General features: G+C 51.5%; 1 protein-coding gene across 18 annotated transcripts in view; it reads left to right on the forward strand.

Annotated features, from left to right (window-relative positions):
* The window catches only part of LOC105468425 (microtubule associated protein tau), a 131,390-nt gene that overhangs the window by 71,429 nt on the left and 42,836 nt on the right, over nucleotides 1-17,125 (forward strand). For 7 of the 18 annotated variants that reach the window (XM_071083347.1, XM_011718609.3, XM_071083348.1 and 4 more), the window contains exons 3-6: nucleotides 3,154-3,240; nucleotides 5,680-5,766; nucleotides 9,698-9,763; nucleotides 14,667-15,419. In XM_071083347.1, coding sequence (XP_070939448.1) covers nucleotides 3,154-3,240; nucleotides 5,680-5,766; nucleotides 9,698-9,763; nucleotides 14,667-15,419 — 993 coding nt within the window. The remainder of the gene's footprint in view (nucleotides 1-3,153; nucleotides 3,241-5,679; nucleotides 5,767-9,697; nucleotides 9,764-14,666; nucleotides 15,420-17,125) is intronic. The other 11 variants (XM_011718628.3, XM_071083352.1, XM_071083353.1 and 8 more) reach the window with 5 other exon arrangements.

Below are 17,125 nucleotides of genomic sequence, written 5' to 3' on the forward strand. Positions count from 1 at the left end.
ATGTGCTTGACGGGATCTGTGACTACAACGTGATGCTTGACTTTTCCTCATATGACCAGAGCCACTTTGTCCATCTGGTGCAATGGTCAGCTACCTGCTAGGGGCCCTCCAGGATTCCCAGTTGATTCCATATCTGCATCACCACCATCAGCACTAAATAAAATACTCAAGTTCCTGCTGGTGAGCATGAGCAGTGCTACATTGGGCCCTTCAACCAAGGTGACAAGGACTGAAAATAATCACTGCCACTTATTGGGGGCTTCTCATCTGCCAGGCATGGTACAAAGTGCTTTAAATAAGCATTCAACAGTTTCATGCTGACAGAAGCCCTGTGAGCCAGTGGAGCTACTTCCATGCCCATTATACAAGGGAGAAAACTGAGGCAGAGGGAGGTTAGGTAATTCGGTCAGCATCACACAACCAATAGGTGGTGGAGCCAGGATTTGGGCCCCATCTGCCTGACTCTCTAGAGGCTCTGATCTATCCAGAGTTGAGTCTAAGCCATGAATAGGGCAATTAGAAAGCAGAGGAAACCCATTCAGCCACCATGTGCATGAGAGTGAGGAATTTCTGTCATACAGAGGGGAGTGAATTCACTGAGCTGAGAGCTGAGGAACCACTGATCTGATGGCTGAGACACCACTGGGAAGACTGGAGAGGCTTTTCTGGGCATGCATTGCCAGGCACAGGAGAAGCTGAGGGAAGATGACTAAGAGGTACTGGCAAAGAACTCAGAAATTCTGATGGAAGCTTTACATGCTACCATCACATCCATCCATCTATCCACCCATCCATCCACCCATATCTTCCTCCATCCACCCAATCATACATACATCCAGTCATCTGTACACCACCCACCCATCCATCCATCCATCCATCCATCCATCCATCCATCCATCCATCCATTCATCCATTCCTTCATCCATCCCATCATCCATCCAATTATACATGCATCCAATCATATATCTGTACATCATCCATTCTTCCCTCCATTCATCCATCCATCCACCCATCCCTTCCTTCATCCTTCTCATCATCCATCCAATCATACATATATCCAGTCATATATCTGTACATCACCAGCTCCATCTATCCATTTATCCATCCATCCTTTCTTTCATCCATCAATCATCCATCCATCATACATACATCCAACCATACATCTCTACATCATTCATTCTTCCATCGATTCATCCAATTATCCATCTATTCCTTCCTGTATCTATCCCATTATCCATTTGATCATACATACATCATCTATACATCATCCATTCATCCAACCATCCATTCATCCATCCATCCATCCACCCATATCTTCAATCAATCATACATACATCCAATCATCTACACATCACCCATCCATCCATCCATCCACCCATCCATCCATCCATCCATCCATCCATCCATCCATCCATCCATCCAATCATCCAGTCGTATATTCAATTACACATCCATCCAATTATACATTCATACATGCATCTAATCATTCAATTATACATATACACATCCATATAATTATACATCCAATCATACCTCTATCCAATTATACATTCATACATCCAACTAATAAATTATTAATTCATATATCCATCCTTATAATTATACATCCATCTAATCATTCAGTAATTCACCCATCCATCCAGTCATCTATCCAATAATACATTCATCCAATCATCCATCCATCCATCCACCCATCCATCCATCCACCCATTCATCCATCCATCCATCCACCCACCCATCATGGTTTGAGCCATGATTTACTACCATGGTCCACTGTGGACAGCCCAGGTGGGATTGAATTGAAGAGAAGCCCAGGGCTGCCCCCATAAACATTTGGCTCCTTTACATCGATGAGAACTAGATCCACATGTATAAATCCTCATGATTTGAAGGTGCTTTTACCAACATTCACTCATGGGATTCTCCCAGCAGCTCTAGGAGGTAGAGTTGAGGTCATCTCACCCATTTTACAAATGAGGAAACAGAGGCCCTGAGAGGCAGGTCCAAGTCCACCTGACCAGAAAGAAGTGGAACTGGGACTTGAACCCAGCCATCTTGCCCCTTGGTCCCGTGCTCTCTAGCCTATAACTCCCACTTCCTGGTAGGGCACCTCCAGGAGGACCCTATCGGCTGGCCTTGGGCCTGCCCTTGAGTCTTTTGCTGTGTGTGGCCATCCTTCCTCCCTCAGGAGAGTGTGTACTCCCAGAGCACAGACTGTATCTTCTGAGCATTTTGTCCCTTCCCAGTACCTAGCACTCAGCTCTGTATACATCAGGCTCTCAAGAAGTCTCAACCTTCCAGAGGGTAAGGTCTTGACCTGCTCTGCCCCGGATACTGCAGGATGCATTGATAAGCCCATAAAATAACCAGGGCAGATTGACTCCCAGTGGCCAAAGTACCACAGGGAAGGGACAATTCAGTCCTTCTAGGAGGAGGAAGTAGTTTTCTAATTTCTATTAAGCCAACAAAAGCTGCCTTACTAAGGGCATTATTGGTGAAGGGTGTGACTGTCAACCACTGTGATCATTTGGGCCTCTCTTGCCCAAGCTTCCCATTCTGAAAGGACAGTTTTCTTGTAGGTACCCATGGCTGCCATTTCAAATGTAACTCACAGCTTGTCCATCAGTCCTTGGAGATCTTTCTGTGGACGCTTGATGGCATCCAAACACCACCTAATGTCCACTTAGAAGTAAGCACCGTGTCTGCCCTGAGCTGACTCCTTTTCCAAGGAAGGGGTTGGATCTCTGAGTGTTTTCCTAGGTGTCTGCTTGTTAATTAATAGCAATGAACAAAGCAGAAGGTTCATGCGTAGCTGGGCTTTCTGGTATTTGCTGCCCGTTGACCAATGGAAGATAAACCTTTGCCTCAGGTGGCACCACTAGCTGGTTAAGAGGCACTTTCTCCTGTCACCCAGGAGCAAACGCACATCACCTGTGTCCTCGTCTGATGGCCCTGTTGTGGGGCACAGTCGTGTTGGCAGGGAGGGAGGTGGGGTTGGTCCCTTTTGTGGGTTTGTCACAAGGCCGTGTTCCAACTGTTTCCATGGGGAGCAATTTTCAGCTCCACAAGACACTGCTCCCCAGTTCCTCCTGAGATTAAAAGGGGGCGCTGGGGAGAGGCCGCCGTTCTGAGGCCTCACCATGTGTGTTCCAGAATCTCCCCTGCAGACCCCCGCTGAGGATGGATCTGAGGAACTGGGCTCTGAAACCTCTGATGCTAAGAGCACTCCAACGGCGGAAGGTGGGCCCCGCTTCAGACGCCCCCTCCATGCCTCCAGCCTGTGCTTAGCTGTGCTTTGAGCCTCCCTCCTGGCTGCATCTGCTGCTCCCCCTGGCTGAGAAATGTGCTCACTCATTCGGTGCTTTGCAGGACAGTGTGGCGGGAGCTGAGCCCTGCTTCGATGCCTTGCTTGCTGGTGCTGAGCGTGGGCACCTTCATCCCATGTGTGCTCTGGAGGCAGCCACCCTTGGAGAGTCCCGCGCACAGCTCCACAAAACCCCGCTCCATACGATTGTCCTCCCATACCCCCTTCAAAAGCCCCCTCTTCTCTCTTTCTTCAGGGGCCAGCAGGTCCCAGAGCAGCCATTTGGCTGAGGGAAGGGGCAGGTCAGTGCACATCTGATCTTGGTTTAGTATCTTTCATTTTGGGGGCTCTGGGTGTGGCCTGGGCCTCTGGACTTTGGCCGCGATGTTTGTTCCGGCCCTTCTAACCTGTCCTTTCCAGACACTCAGCATCTAGGTTATTAGGACTCACATACTTCCTGACGTGCTCCTCAGTCCTGATTTTGACCATCTTCTCTTGCTTCCCATCTGTATCAGTCAAGACTGCATTTGGCTGTAAGAAACAGAAACCCCAACTAACTGTGGCATTTACATGAAGAGGTTTACTTTTCTCACATAATCAGATGCCTGAACTTGGCCAGCACCTCAAGGGTCACTGATGCTCTCCCGTCTTTATTTTCTGTCATCTTTAGTGGTTGGATTGTTGCCTCATGGTTACAAAGTGGCTGCTGCACTTCCAGGCATCACATCTGCCTTTGAAGCAGGAATGAGTTGCAAAGTAAAGTGGCCAAAAGGGCCCTGAAACTAAATGCATCCCCTTAGGAAAACAGGAGTTTTCTTGCAAGTGGCAGTCTTCCACTTATGTCTCATCAGCCAGAGCTGGGTCTTATGGCCACCCCTTGCTGCAGGCAAGGCTAGGACATTGAGCATTTTGCCTTCCAGCCTCTTTAGCAGAATAAATCCAGGGAGAAGAATGTTAATAACGGCTTTCAAGTGACTAGTTGGCAGTATCTGCCCGTCTGTCTCTCCATCCTCCCCTTGGAGGTTCAAGGTTCCTTTCTTAGCACTTCTTCAGGCTCTGCACATTCATTTGGATCTTGTGTCTTGGGGTGAAAAACTTGCCCAAGTGTCTCTGCAAGCATCTACCTTTGGATGAATTTGGAAAGTGGCTGTCAAGTGCCCGCCCCTTGCTTGGTACAATGCTGCATCTTTAGAGGATGCAGCAGGCGTGGGCCTTGCTGCTGAGATTCTTAGCCTCATAAGAATATCCAGGTTAGATTCTCTTGGCTCCTTCTTAGAGCTAGTGATGCAAGACACTTCCTGTTCATCTTGTCGGGATGGTTTTGCAAGTTGCCTGCCATCCTGAGAAAGTCTACAAAACGATGCCAGACCTCATGCCAGCTTCCCAAGCCTTGGCTCTCAGTGCTCCCTCAACAGTCTGGAAGAATCTCCCAAACAAGTCTCAATGCCCTCTGGACCCTGTGCAGGCGTGAGACTCAAGAGCACTGGCTCCCACCCCTGGTGGAGGGAGCCCTGCTGGGGCTGGGATCTTGCCTGGTTGCTCTGCCTGCACCCAAGACAACCATAATTAAAATGTCCTTCATTGAACTTGGAAAGCCTTCAAAGCTGACAACTCCTTACGTGTACCTGGAGTGGCCTGGGAGTGTGCCAGGGCATTGCTTGAGAGGAACCCTGATTTGGAAGCGTTTACCTTGATGAGAGACTGACAGCAGCTCCTGGTAGCCGAGCTTTCCCTCCTGCCTCTGCTGTGAAGGTGGACCCATGCGACAGTCAAATGCCTGACTTTGGATAGGACCGGACCTATTTATTGCCATGCAAGGGACTCTGCATTTTTGAATTATGGGTCATGGGCTTGGAGACAGGGGTTAGAGCTGGGAGGAGTCTTGGAAGTCACCTAGAGAAGACACTGCCATTTTGCAGATGAGGAAACTGTCCAATCAAAATGGACCAAGGATTTGCCCAAAGTCTCACAGCAAAACCATAGCCCCCGCCCTAACCCCCCCAGTCCCCGTGCTGTCTCAGTTGTAATTCTCACCTTAAGGATCAAGTAGTTATGAGCAATCATCTGGTTTTCAGTATTCTTTTAAAATGCTTGGGGCCATGCCCAGCAGTCCCTTTCACTGGGGTTTAGACAGGGCTGCCGGGCTTTCCTGGTGGATGAGCTGGGCAGTTCATAGCCAGTAGCACTCAGCAGCATGTCAGTGTGCTTCCTGGGGAGCTGGCAGCAGGGGCTTCAGGCCCTGCTTCAGGGCTGCTTTCTTGCATATGGCTGATCCCCTCCTCACTCCTCCTCCCTGCATTGCTCCTGCACAAGAAGCAAAGGTGATGGGCATGGCTCATCCTGGCTCCTCTAAGGTGGTTCTCGGTGGTTTCCAGATGTGACAGCGCCCTTAGTGGATGAGAGAGCTCCCGGCGAGCAGGCTGCCGCCCAGCCCCACATGGAGATCCCAGAAGGAACCACAGGTGAGGGTGAGCCCCAGAGACCCCCAGGCAGTCAAGGCCCTGCCCGGTGCCCCAGCTGACCTGCGACAGAAGTGAGGGCACTTTGCGTGTTTATCCTCCTGTGGGGCAGGAACATGGGTGGATTCTGGCTCCTGGGAATCTTGGGTTGTGAGTAGCTTGATGTCTTGGTGCCCAGCTACCTCCCTGGCTGCCTGCCAGCCTCTCAGAGCATTTAGGGCCTTCTGGACTTCTTCTAGACGCTCCTCATCTTGCCTCAGTCAGCGCATCAGTTCCAGGGAGTTCTCTGCAGGATTTTCTGGGGCAGGTGGTGGCAGACCCGTGCCTTCTTGGCACCTGAGGTCAGCCACCCTCCTGCTCAGACTGTCCGGCACAGGGCCACCTCCCAAGGGGTGGACCCAAAGATCACCTGAGCGCACAGAGGGTGCAGATGACTGGACCGCATCTTTTGGTGATCTTAATGAGGTGGTCCCAGAGGAGCTGAGACATGTGATCTAGCATCCAGTTCTGGGACTCTGTCTCCTTTTCAAACATATTCGTGTAGGACAGGCATGACGAGAATGCCTTGTCAACACGGGTGATGGGGAATTGATCGGACAGGGTGCTGGGCTCAAGGCTGCAGTCACCCAAGAGTGGCTCAGCTCCCCAGGCCCTAGGAAACGCCCGCACAGCCTGAAGCTCCTGGAGTCATTTCCTTCACGTCTCTTCACTGCACTTACGTAAAGATGCCAGCCATTGGTTTGGTGATTTGGAGGGTGCCCAGTTGCCCAACAAGAAATGCAGAAGAGGCCTAGACAGGATTTCATCAGCAATGGAGAGCAGGGAAGATGTGCCCAGAAAAGAGTTTCTTTTCCTTCCTAAAGATGGTGCTCCCTGCAGCTACTGGGGAAGCCTGCAGCGTTCTCTAGGGCTCTGTGTGTTGAGACCAGCCCCACCCTGGCCCCTTCTGAGTGCATTTCTGCTTTGTGACTTGATCCGTGAGGTCCCCTGAGATGGGCAGAGGGGATGTCCTCGAAGCTGGGGCAGAGCCTCATCCTTGAACGTGAAGGATGTTTGAAGACCGTGGCACGATCACGGGATGCGATCACGGGGAACTTCAGTTTCTCTCCTCCTCTCCCTTCAGTTATTTCACTGGGGGAAATCCCTCCCCTGCCCAGAATGAAAACTCTAGCCAACTCTTGACTTTTCCATCACTCCAAAGTAATTGAAAGTACGTTAGTCTCCACAGTGGCAAAACACAGTGTGCAAATGCTAAATAATTAGAACAGCCAGTCCCATGTGACAGTCAAAGCTTCTAACTCCATTCAAAGTTGCCGCCATTCCCCTTGGGGGCTGGCGGGGAAGGGAGGGGTAGGAGAAACAGGAAGGTTCTTACTGAGTCGGTCCTGGTGTGAGCCATGTCACACTCCCTGCATAGGTTTCAAGGAGATACTCTTTCTCTCTCTCTCCATGGGGACCTTATTTGAATTCTTCTAGACTCTTCCCCCAGCCTGCCATCTCCAGCTATCCTCCCCTGAAGAGCCCTTCCTCTGCACTGGATTCTGGTGGCCGTGTCATCTCCTCGGCCCTGTGGGAGTCTGAAGATCTGGCTGCAGCCTCACCTCTGAGGTCCTGCTGGTTGCCACCTCTTAGACACGATCTGAGGCTCCCATGCACTCTCTCTGACCTGTGCCCACATGGGGCCCACGGGAAACATGCTGGCAAGCAAACTGTGGGTGTGCGGACAGTTCTCAGGACTGTAGCATCTGTCCTTTGCTCTGCCCCCAAAGCAAGGCCAGCCCATCTTCCATCTGAGAATGGGCAGATTCTCAGTGTTCCTTGGTGGGGCCCTGATCATAGACCACCAGGTCCCTAACCAGAGGGGACATGCACCACATGTCCTCAACGTATTGACTTGAAACATTGTACTGGGACTGTGATGGGGGTGGCCATGTAGCCACTCCCACCACCCCCAAGCCACTCTCTCCAAGGAAATCCTCCTAAAGATCCCTTTACACCCTCCGTGTGGTGGGGTGGTTCTAGAGTTGGGTGCATGTGTCTTCAGCTACTGACAATGCAGACCTTAGTTGGCACCTCGCTCTGGCCCATCCTATTTGCTGTTCTTGGCGCTCCAGTGAAACTCCCCATGGGCCATCCAGTTAGGGTGCAGAGTGGCCACCCCCTTGCAGGATCCTGCCTTGCTGGAGAGCACAGGGCCCTCCTGGCTCTTGTAAAACATTCCGCAGGGTACAGAGAGGCCATTGGTGATGTGAGGTCCAACCTCCACTGTGCCCTCCCTCCCTCCTTGGTGTTTCCAAGCAGCTCCCTTGCTGGGGTCAAGCGGTGGCAAAGACAGCACAGCCTCCAATTTCTGACTCACGCCAGGCCCGGCTATCACAGCTCTGCGCTGGTGTGTGACAGCAAGGTGACTCACCCAGTGCCGTGGCAGTGACAGTGTCCATGGAAGCCTCCACATGCTCTCTGTCTCAAGGACTCTGGCATTTAGTGGGATTTGCTGTCACTCTGAGCCTTTCTACCATTGCCATCATCTTGTCAGAAACTCAGGCCGAATCTGCACTCAGAGCTGTGCCCAGGCAGTTGAGCCAACACTCGCTCAGTGATGTTGTTGCATGACAAGGCACTGTCACCACTGGGCCTCGTGGGCAGCGCAGTGTCGGCTGGATGGACCCGGAGGGTGTCTGTGTCATGCTAGTGCTAGTGATGGGAGCCCCCTGAGCCCATTGCCTACCCTCCCATCCCCTTAGCAGCTGCCTGGGGACAGCCAATGGCCTGGGTGTTTCTGAGGCTACCACATGGCTGCCAGGAACCTCGAGAACCTTTCTCTCCCTTGCCTACAGTCTTCACACAGGCCTGTGCTGGCCAGTGGTGGGGATCCAGCATTCCTGTCTTAGGTGCAGAGAGTGACTGACTCATTGCAGGCCTGGGAGATAAGACTGATGGCCCGACCAGCAACATGTATGCATTTCTCAGAGGCAGTGACCTCTATCACTGCCCTCAGGAAATGCTGGTGATTCTGGTGGCCTGAGGTCAATGCATGTCAACGTGGCCAACTTGCCTTATAAACTCTTCTTCTGGACAATTGCATGCATTGTCCTGTAACAGTGTCCTGTTGTTTATGATGCAGAAATTGGTGTTTTTAAAGCACGTTGATTTTGGTACTATTGATGTGGTCAGGAACTTTCTCAGTCTTTCTTGTTTGGGGTGAGCTGTGGCTTCCTAAACAGGAACCCAAGATACCCCCAAAAACTGCTCAGTAGCACTGCCAGCCTCCCTCTTACCAAGTAGCACCCATTCAGGGCATTCTGTGAAAGGCATTTACCCAGAAGTTGGGAGGAAGGAAACGTAACATTTTGGGGCACCTACCATATGCCAGGCACCAGGCTAAACGTGTTCACACAAATTCTCTTACTAACCCTCACCATCCTTCTACAAGACAAACTAGTATCTTCATCTGGGGTTCTAGATGAGGAAATGGAGGCTCAGAGAGGTTGAATGAATGCTGGTGCCTGGATACGAACTCCGTCTGCCTGACTCCACAACCCAGGCAAAGTCTTTCCTTGAACTTCCCAGCAGCCACTGCTTAGACACAGCCTCCACGACCACGGTTCAGCAGCAAACTGCTTCTCTGACCTCACTCAGCCTGTGTGTCCTTGTGGAGTGGGGCATTCAGGGCCCCAGTGGAGAAAGTCTTTCCTACTAGGTCATAGCCACACCTGCATGTGGGTGCTGTGCATTTTATTTAGTGAACTTTTACCACCAGCATCCTCAGCAATGACATTTGCAGAGAAGCCAGAGCTGAGGCACCTTAGTATTCTTGGGATGTGACTTTCCTGAATGTTTTAGGGAAAATACCAGAAGACACAGAGAGCTTGGTTTCTAGCAAACAATAACTGTTTTGCTTTTACCCCCCTTCATTTGCTGACACATACACCAGCTGAGGAAGCAGGCATCGGAGACACCCCCAGCCTGGAAGACGAAGCTGCTGGTCACGTGACCCAAGGTCAGTGAACTGGAATTGCCTGCCGTGACTTTGGGGTTGGGAGGAGGGACATGGGGTGGGCTCTGCACTGAAAAGATCATTTAAATGGACCCGAGCCCTAATTCACAAATCCAGGAGATTTTAGGGAGTTGGTTCTTATCAAAGGTTGGCTACTCAGATATAGAAAGAGCCCTGGTGGTTTTTTTCTAATATCATTTCTGGGCAATTCCTAAGGCATTTAGAGTTCTGAAAGACCTAGTCTGACCTGGGAGCTGAGAATGAATGTCTAACAGGAACTCTAGGCTGGGTATGGTGACTCACACCACTAATCCCAACACAGGCGGGCCGATCACCTGAGGTCAGGCGTTTGAGACCAGCCTGGCCAACATGGTGAATTCCTGTCTCACTACAAATAAAAAAATTAGCCAGGTGTCCATGCTGGCTAACACGGTGAAACCCCATCTCTACTAAAAATACAAAAAATTAGCCAGGTGTGGTGGCGGGTGCCTGTTGTCCCAGCTACTCGGGAAGCTGAGGCAGGAGAATGGCCTGAACCCGGGAGGCGGAGCTTACAGTGAGCCGAGGTCGCGCCACTGCACTCCAGCCTGGGCGACAGAGCGAGACTCCATCTCAAAAAAAAAAAAAAAAAAAAAAAATTAGCTGGGCGTGGTGGTGGGTGCCTGTAATCCCAGCTACTCAGGAGGCTGAGGCAGGACAATCGCTCGAACCCAAGAGGCGGACATTGCAGGGAGCCGAGATCATGCCATTGCACTCCAGCCTGGGCAACAAGAGCGAAACTCTGTCTCAAAAAGAAAAAAGAAACTCAAATACAGCGATTCTCACTGCAGGCTGCCCTCTGGCCGATCCAGGAGCAAGGCCTTAACCATGTCACCCCCAAGCAATTGCTTTTAAACTTTCTTCTCTGCAGCCTTCAACCCTTATGATTTTCTTCTCAGGTATCAGACTGCTGTGTTCAAGAAAGACAGCTTTGTGTAATCATTTATCATAAATATCTTAAGAACTTTAAAAATCCTAGAGATTCCTAACTTTAGGAAATGGGAGACCTGTGATACTGATATAATGTGGGCTGGGCTTGTTTTCTGTCATTTGCTAGATAAATGAACTTGAAAGCCTACTGTAAAATGTGGAAGCTTCTAGATTGCAAAAGGGCTGGGAAGATGCTGTTCTTTTCTCCTGAGTGATGGGCTCTGTCCAGTGTTCAGAGCTGCCTCTGAGGCCGTCTGATCCTAGGAGACTCTGCCTCGTTGAGGGAATTTTGAGGCCTAACTACACATTCCTGCCCCCAGAGAGGTCACAGCCTATAGCAGGCTGACGTTTCTCATCTCACATGGCACAGAAAGGCACATTTTCATTCTTAGGCTAACAAAGAGCTTCAAAAACTAGAAGCTTGGCTCCTGTTTCTTTTAGGTCATGTTTTTCAACTTAGGTAAAACTAGAGGTTTTGATAACGTATGACCTCTAGAAATCATTGCTTTCCATAAACAGAAGTGGATCTGAGTTTTTTCTACTGATTTTTAGTGCAGGCTATGTCTACATGCCCACAGAACATATTCCATGCAAGAGAAAAAGCCCAGGCCACCATCTTTGCTGGGAACTTGACTTTTGCGCTCACTGAATTTTAAGCTTTCTGACAGCAGCCTGGAATCATGGAGGGATAAAGTACCTATTAGTAAGATGGAAAAAGGTGTTTCAGGATGGAGCTGCAGTCTTTTGAGAGTAAGCCATGGGAAGGCCTGTATACGATGGGTGGGCTTTTCTTCTGTAAGTGTCTAGAGACCAGGCCTCCTGAAGAGGGCATGGGGGCTTAACTTACCTGGACTACTGTGTTTACAATACTCGTTTATCTCGAACTCCTTCTAACCCCTGAGAATTGCTACATTTAATATTTGCTGAGTACTTCCTAGCATTCTCCCAACCAGGCTGGGTGCCGTGGCTCATGTCTGTAATCCCAGCACTTTGGGAGGCCAAGGCAGGCAGATTTCTTGAGGCCAGAAGTGTGAGACTAGCCTGGCTGACATCGTAAAATCCCATCTCTACTAAAAATACAAAAGTTAGCCGGGCATGGTGGTACACACCTGTAATCCCAGCTACATGGGAGGAGTAGGAGGCAGGAGAGTTGCTACTGAGGCAGGAGAATTGCTTGAACCTGGGAGGTGGAGGTTGCTGTGAGCCGAGATCATACCACTGCACTCCAGCCTGGGCGACAGAGTGAGCGAGAGTCTGTCTCAAAAAAAAAAAAAGAACGTTCTCCTAACCTGGCTTCTTCCTCCAGGGGTGTAATTAATCATGTCAGTTTCCTCATTGATACACACACACCCCCACACCTACACACGCTGTACAATCCTGTATCCATTACTTTTCAAGGTACATTTACTATTTATGTTTGGGATCCTTGTCTCTTTTTTAATAGTGTTTCTTAAAGTCTTGTATTATATCAGAGTACTGTAACATCACAGTCAAGAGCACTCTAGTAAGCTCTAGGAGGAAAGCGCCTTCTGGAAGGCAGTGGAGACCTGTCCTGTTGGGGCGGCATAGGGGCAGCCCCTGTCTCTGGTCAGTTCTGGCGCTCAGGCTCAGGGTTTCCTGTAGGCTGCTCTTCCCAGAGACTGACCAAGGGCTCTCATAAGGCACCTGCAGACCCTGTAAGAAGCAGAAGTCAGTGTTTCCTGACACCAGTTGATACGTTCAGGATCCACTGATTAAACTACCTGCTGTGTGGCATGCATTGTGGTCGATGCCAGAAATAGGAATTGGAGGGGCCCATGAGCATGGCCAGTATCAGACTGAAGGTGCTGCTGGAGGTGCTGCTGCGCTGTGACCAGGCCTCTTGGGGATAAGCCCGTGGCAACCACCCTGCCTCCGATGGGGTGGGCCCACATGTTACCTGTGTGTGTCCATGACCACACCTTCCTCCCCCACCTCATCCAAATTTCTTTCTTTTCCAAGCCCCCGAATCCTTCAGGGCTGCAGGTTTTGTTTAAAGCAGAGCTGGTGAGTTGCATGGGTTGTTGTGTTGCGGCTAGATGGGGTGTTCAAAGAGTTGGGAGTTAAAAAACATAAAGGGTGCTTATTAGGAGAACCAAGGAGTATAATTGTCCTGTTCTTAATATGCAGCCAGATTAATGAATGTCACATGAATGAACCAGAAAAACATGAAATGTGCCCTTGATCAGCTGGGTTGGTGTGCAGCAAGCTGTGTGACCAAGGGACAGCAGTGCTCCTGAGGGCCGTCACTGTCTGCTGTGCAGAGCCCTTCCTCCCACGGGAGCCTACCTCACCTGTGCAAGGGGCTTGTCTGTGGTCAGTGACCTGGATAGATCTGAATGGGGCTTATTTTTTGAGGAGTCTTATGGCAGGTCTATCAGTAAAGACTCTATTCTTGATGATCACACATTTTGGATTTTCCAAATCTATCAGAGGATGGGCTTGAGGCAGAGTTTGTAGACACTAGTTTCACTGGTTTCATTTACCAAAAAGGGGAGCAGAAGTCAAGTATGGTGGCTCATGCCTGTAATCCCAGAGGCAGGAGAACTGCTTGAGCCCAGGAATTCGAGACCAGCCTAAGCAACATAAGGAGACCTGTCTCTACAAAAATAAAAAATAATATCTTAGTCAGACGTGGTGGCGTGCCTCTGTGGTCCCAGCTACTCGGGAGAGTGAGATGGGAGGATCGTTTGAGCCCTGGAGTTAAAGTTGCAATGAGCTGTGATTGCACCACTGCACTCTAGCCTGGGTGACAGAGCGACACCCTGTCTCAAAAAAAAAGAAAAGAAAAGAAAAAAGAAAGAAAAAAACTCATGCCTGTAATCCCAGCAGTTTGGGGGGCTGGGGTGGGCGGATCACAAGGTCAGGAGATCGAGACCATCCTGGCCAACATGGTGAAACTCCATCTCTACTAAAAACACAAAAATTAGCCGGGTGCGGTGGCGTGTGCCTATAATCCCAGCTACTCAGGAGGCTGAGGCAGGAGAATCACTTGACCAGGGAGCCGGAAGTTGCAGTGAGCCGAGATCGCGCCACTGCACTCCAGCCTCGGCAACAGAGTGAAACTCTGTCTCAAAAAAAAGGGAGGCGGGGGAACAGTGAGAGGTAGGGAGAGGAAAGGGGATTCTCGCTACACCCAAGCCAGGTACCATCTAGAGGCTAGACTCTTTGGGAAGCTCAAATTCCCTAGAAAGCAGGAGAAGCTTCCTTAGCCCTCCCGCTTTCCCAGTAGATTAAGCCCATGAGCCCAAGGCGGCTCTAGATGTGTGACATGCTCTGTGCCCAACCAGAGCCCATCACAGGCAGAGGAATAACACCCACACCAGAAGGGCCCTCAGAGGTCACCACGTCCAGGAACCCTCCTTACAGATGAGGAAACTGAGGCCCAGAGAGGGGAGGACCCAGGGAGCTGGTGGCAGCTAGACCAGGAGAGTTGTCATTCCAAGCAAGCAAAGGCAACGAGATGAGCCCAGAGCTGTGCTCCCATCTCTTTGTTAGGGGGCCTAGGATGCCCTCTCAATGTCATTTTGTCCAGGATGATGCTCCCTCTCTTAAGCAATTAATGCGCCCTTGTTAACCTTTTGCTATCGCTGCCTCTTCAAACCAGAGGAGTTGAGAGTTCCGGGCCAGCAGAGGAAGGCACCTGAAAGGCCCCTGGCCAATGAGATTAGTGCTCACGTCCAGCCTGGACCCTGCGGAGAGGCCTCTGGGGTCTCTGGGCTGTGCCTGGGGGAGAAAGAGCCAGAAGCTCCCATCCCACTGACCGCGAGCCTTCCTCAGCACCGTCCCATTTGCTCAGCGCCTCCTCCAACAGGAGGCCCTCGAGAGCCCTCCCAGGAGTGGGGACCAAAAGGTGGGGACTGGGCCGAGAAGGGTCCGACCTTTCCGAAGTCCGCCACCCCTGCGTATCTCCACACAGAGCCTGAAAGTGGTAAGGTGGTCCAGGAAGTCTTCCTCGGAGAGCCAGGCCCCCCAGGTCTGAGCCACCAGCTCGTGTCCAGCATGCCTGGGGCTCCCCTCCTGCCTGAGGGCCCCAGAGAGGCCACACGCCAGCCTTCAGGGACAGGACCTGAGGACACAGAGGGTGGCCAACACGCCCCTGAGCTGCTCAAGCACCAGCTTCTGGGAGACCTGCACCAGGAGGGGCCGCCACTGAAGGGAGCCGGGGGCAAAGAGAGGCTGGGGAGAAAGGAGGAGGTGGATGAAGACCGCGACGTCGATGAGTCCTCCCCGCAAGACTCCCCTCCATCCAGGGTCTCCCCAGTCCAAGATGGGCAGCCTCCCCAGACAGCCGCCAGAGAAGCCACCAGCGTCCCAGGCTTCCCAGCGGAGGGTGCCATTGCCCTCCCTGTGGATTTCCTCTCCAGAGTTTCCACAGAGATCCCAGCCTCTGAGCCCGAGGGGCCCAGTGCAGGGTGGGCTGAAGGGCAGGACGTGCCCCCTGAGTTCACGTTCCACGTGGAAATCACACCCAACGTGCAGAAGGAGCAGGCGCACCCGGAGGAGGATTCGGGAAGGGCTGCATTTCCAGGGGCTCCTGGAGAGGAGCCAGAGGCCCGGGGCCCCTCTTTGGGAGAGGACACAAAAGAGGCTGAGCTTCCAGAGCCCACTGAAAAGCAGCCTGCTGCTGCTCCGCGGGGAAAACCCGTCAGCCGGGTCCCTCAACTCAAAGGTCTGTGTCTTGAGCTTCCTCGCTCCTTCCCTGGGGACCTCCCGGGCCTCCCAGGCTGCGGTTACTGCCACTGAGCTTCAGGCCCTCCCAACTCCTGCTGCTTCCGACATTCCTAGGACGCCACTAAACCGACTCCTGGGTGCAGCTGCTCCACTCCCTCGGTCTCCTCCCGTGCTCAGGCTGTGGCCACATGCGCCCCTCACGCTTGCCTGCCACTCTGCATGTCACCAGCACCCCCGCCGCGTGCTCCCCACCTTGTTTGACTCTCTGGCCACTTGATGTGTCCACAATGGCCCATCAGCCCACAGGAGGTTGGTGGGTGCCCTCCACCGGCAGGGTGGCAGCTTCCCTCACGGTGTCTAGAACTCGCCAACCCTCCCATGTAGGCACAAGCAGCCCCACTTTGCAGATGAGGAAACGGAGGCCCAGAGAAGTGCAGTAACTTGCCGAAGGTCACTGAGTAGTAAGTGACAGAGCCAGGTTTGGGATCCAGGTAGTTTGGCTCTGAAAGACATACCTGTCCTGCATCCCACAGCGCCTCCCAGGAGGTGCTGGAGTGTGGACTCCTAACACGGAGATGGGCAGGGTACACACAGCAGGCGACACACACAGCATTCAGAGGTGGCCCAGAGCCCACACTGTGCCTTTGGCCCAGCACCCTGCCCCCACCCGCTCTGCCTTGTGGCAGGAAGATGAGGAGCAGACACAAGATCTCCCTGGTCCACATGCCGCCACCTCCCTCAGCAGAGGACGAGGAGATCCGCATGCTGGCATTGCAGGGGGCTGAGCAGGGCCCATCTTGAGCCCTCAGGAGCATGACCACAGCAGCCCCGCAGGGTGGGATTGGTGTGGGGAGAGTCCCAAGTATCAGGGAGAGGAGAGTTGGTGTCCCGCGGGAGACCTCATAGCCACAAGGCAAGCTTGTCCATAAATTTGGGGCCCTTGGAATTTCACAGTTATTTGCCAAGCCCAGAAATGGATGTTACTGAAGCTCACAGTTGCAAGCATCTGTTAAATTTTTATTAGATTTTACTTTTAGAGAAAACTTTGAAATGCTATAGATAAAGAAGCCTGTGTTGAAAAGTTAAGACAGAGGCCAGGCACGGTGGCTCATGCCTGTAATCTCAGCACTTTGGGAGGCCGAGGCAGGTGGATCACTTGAGGTTAGAAGTTCGAGACCAGTCTGGCCAACATGGTGAGACCCTGTCTCTACTAAAAATACAAAAAAATTAGCTGGGCGTGGTGACGGGCACCTGTAGTCCCAACTATGGGGGAGGCTAAAGCAGAAGTGCTTGAACCCAGGAGGCAGCAGTTACAGTGAGCCAAGATCACACCACCGTACCCCAAGCCTGGGCGACAGCGCAAGACTCTGTCTCAAAAAATGAAATGAAGTAAAATAAAATAAAGTTAAGAGAGAAAAAGTATATCCTATATCCTATAACAGTAGGGGACAAATAACTGACCTGACAGGTTACTACAATATTTCCTGAAATGATGTTTTCTTGACTACCAGCCTACTGGAGGTGTGTCTGGGTTAAAAAAGAGTTCCATGGCCCAGTGACTGCGGGAAAAAAAAAAAAAACAGACTAAACTAAGTTAAACAGGCTTTTCTGCTGCTGGACTTGTCAGAACCTTTAACGTACTAACAGTCATTGTGACCCTCTGAGAAGGTCACAAGTGGGTTTCCCAAACTTACTCGATTCTAC

This window comes from Macaca nemestrina, chromosome 17, assembly GCF_043159975.1.
Source record: "Macaca nemestrina isolate mMacNem1 chromosome 17, mMacNem.hap1, whole genome shotgun sequence".
Lineage (NCBI taxonomy): Eukaryota > Metazoa > Chordata > Mammalia > Primates > Cercopithecidae > Macaca > Macaca nemestrina.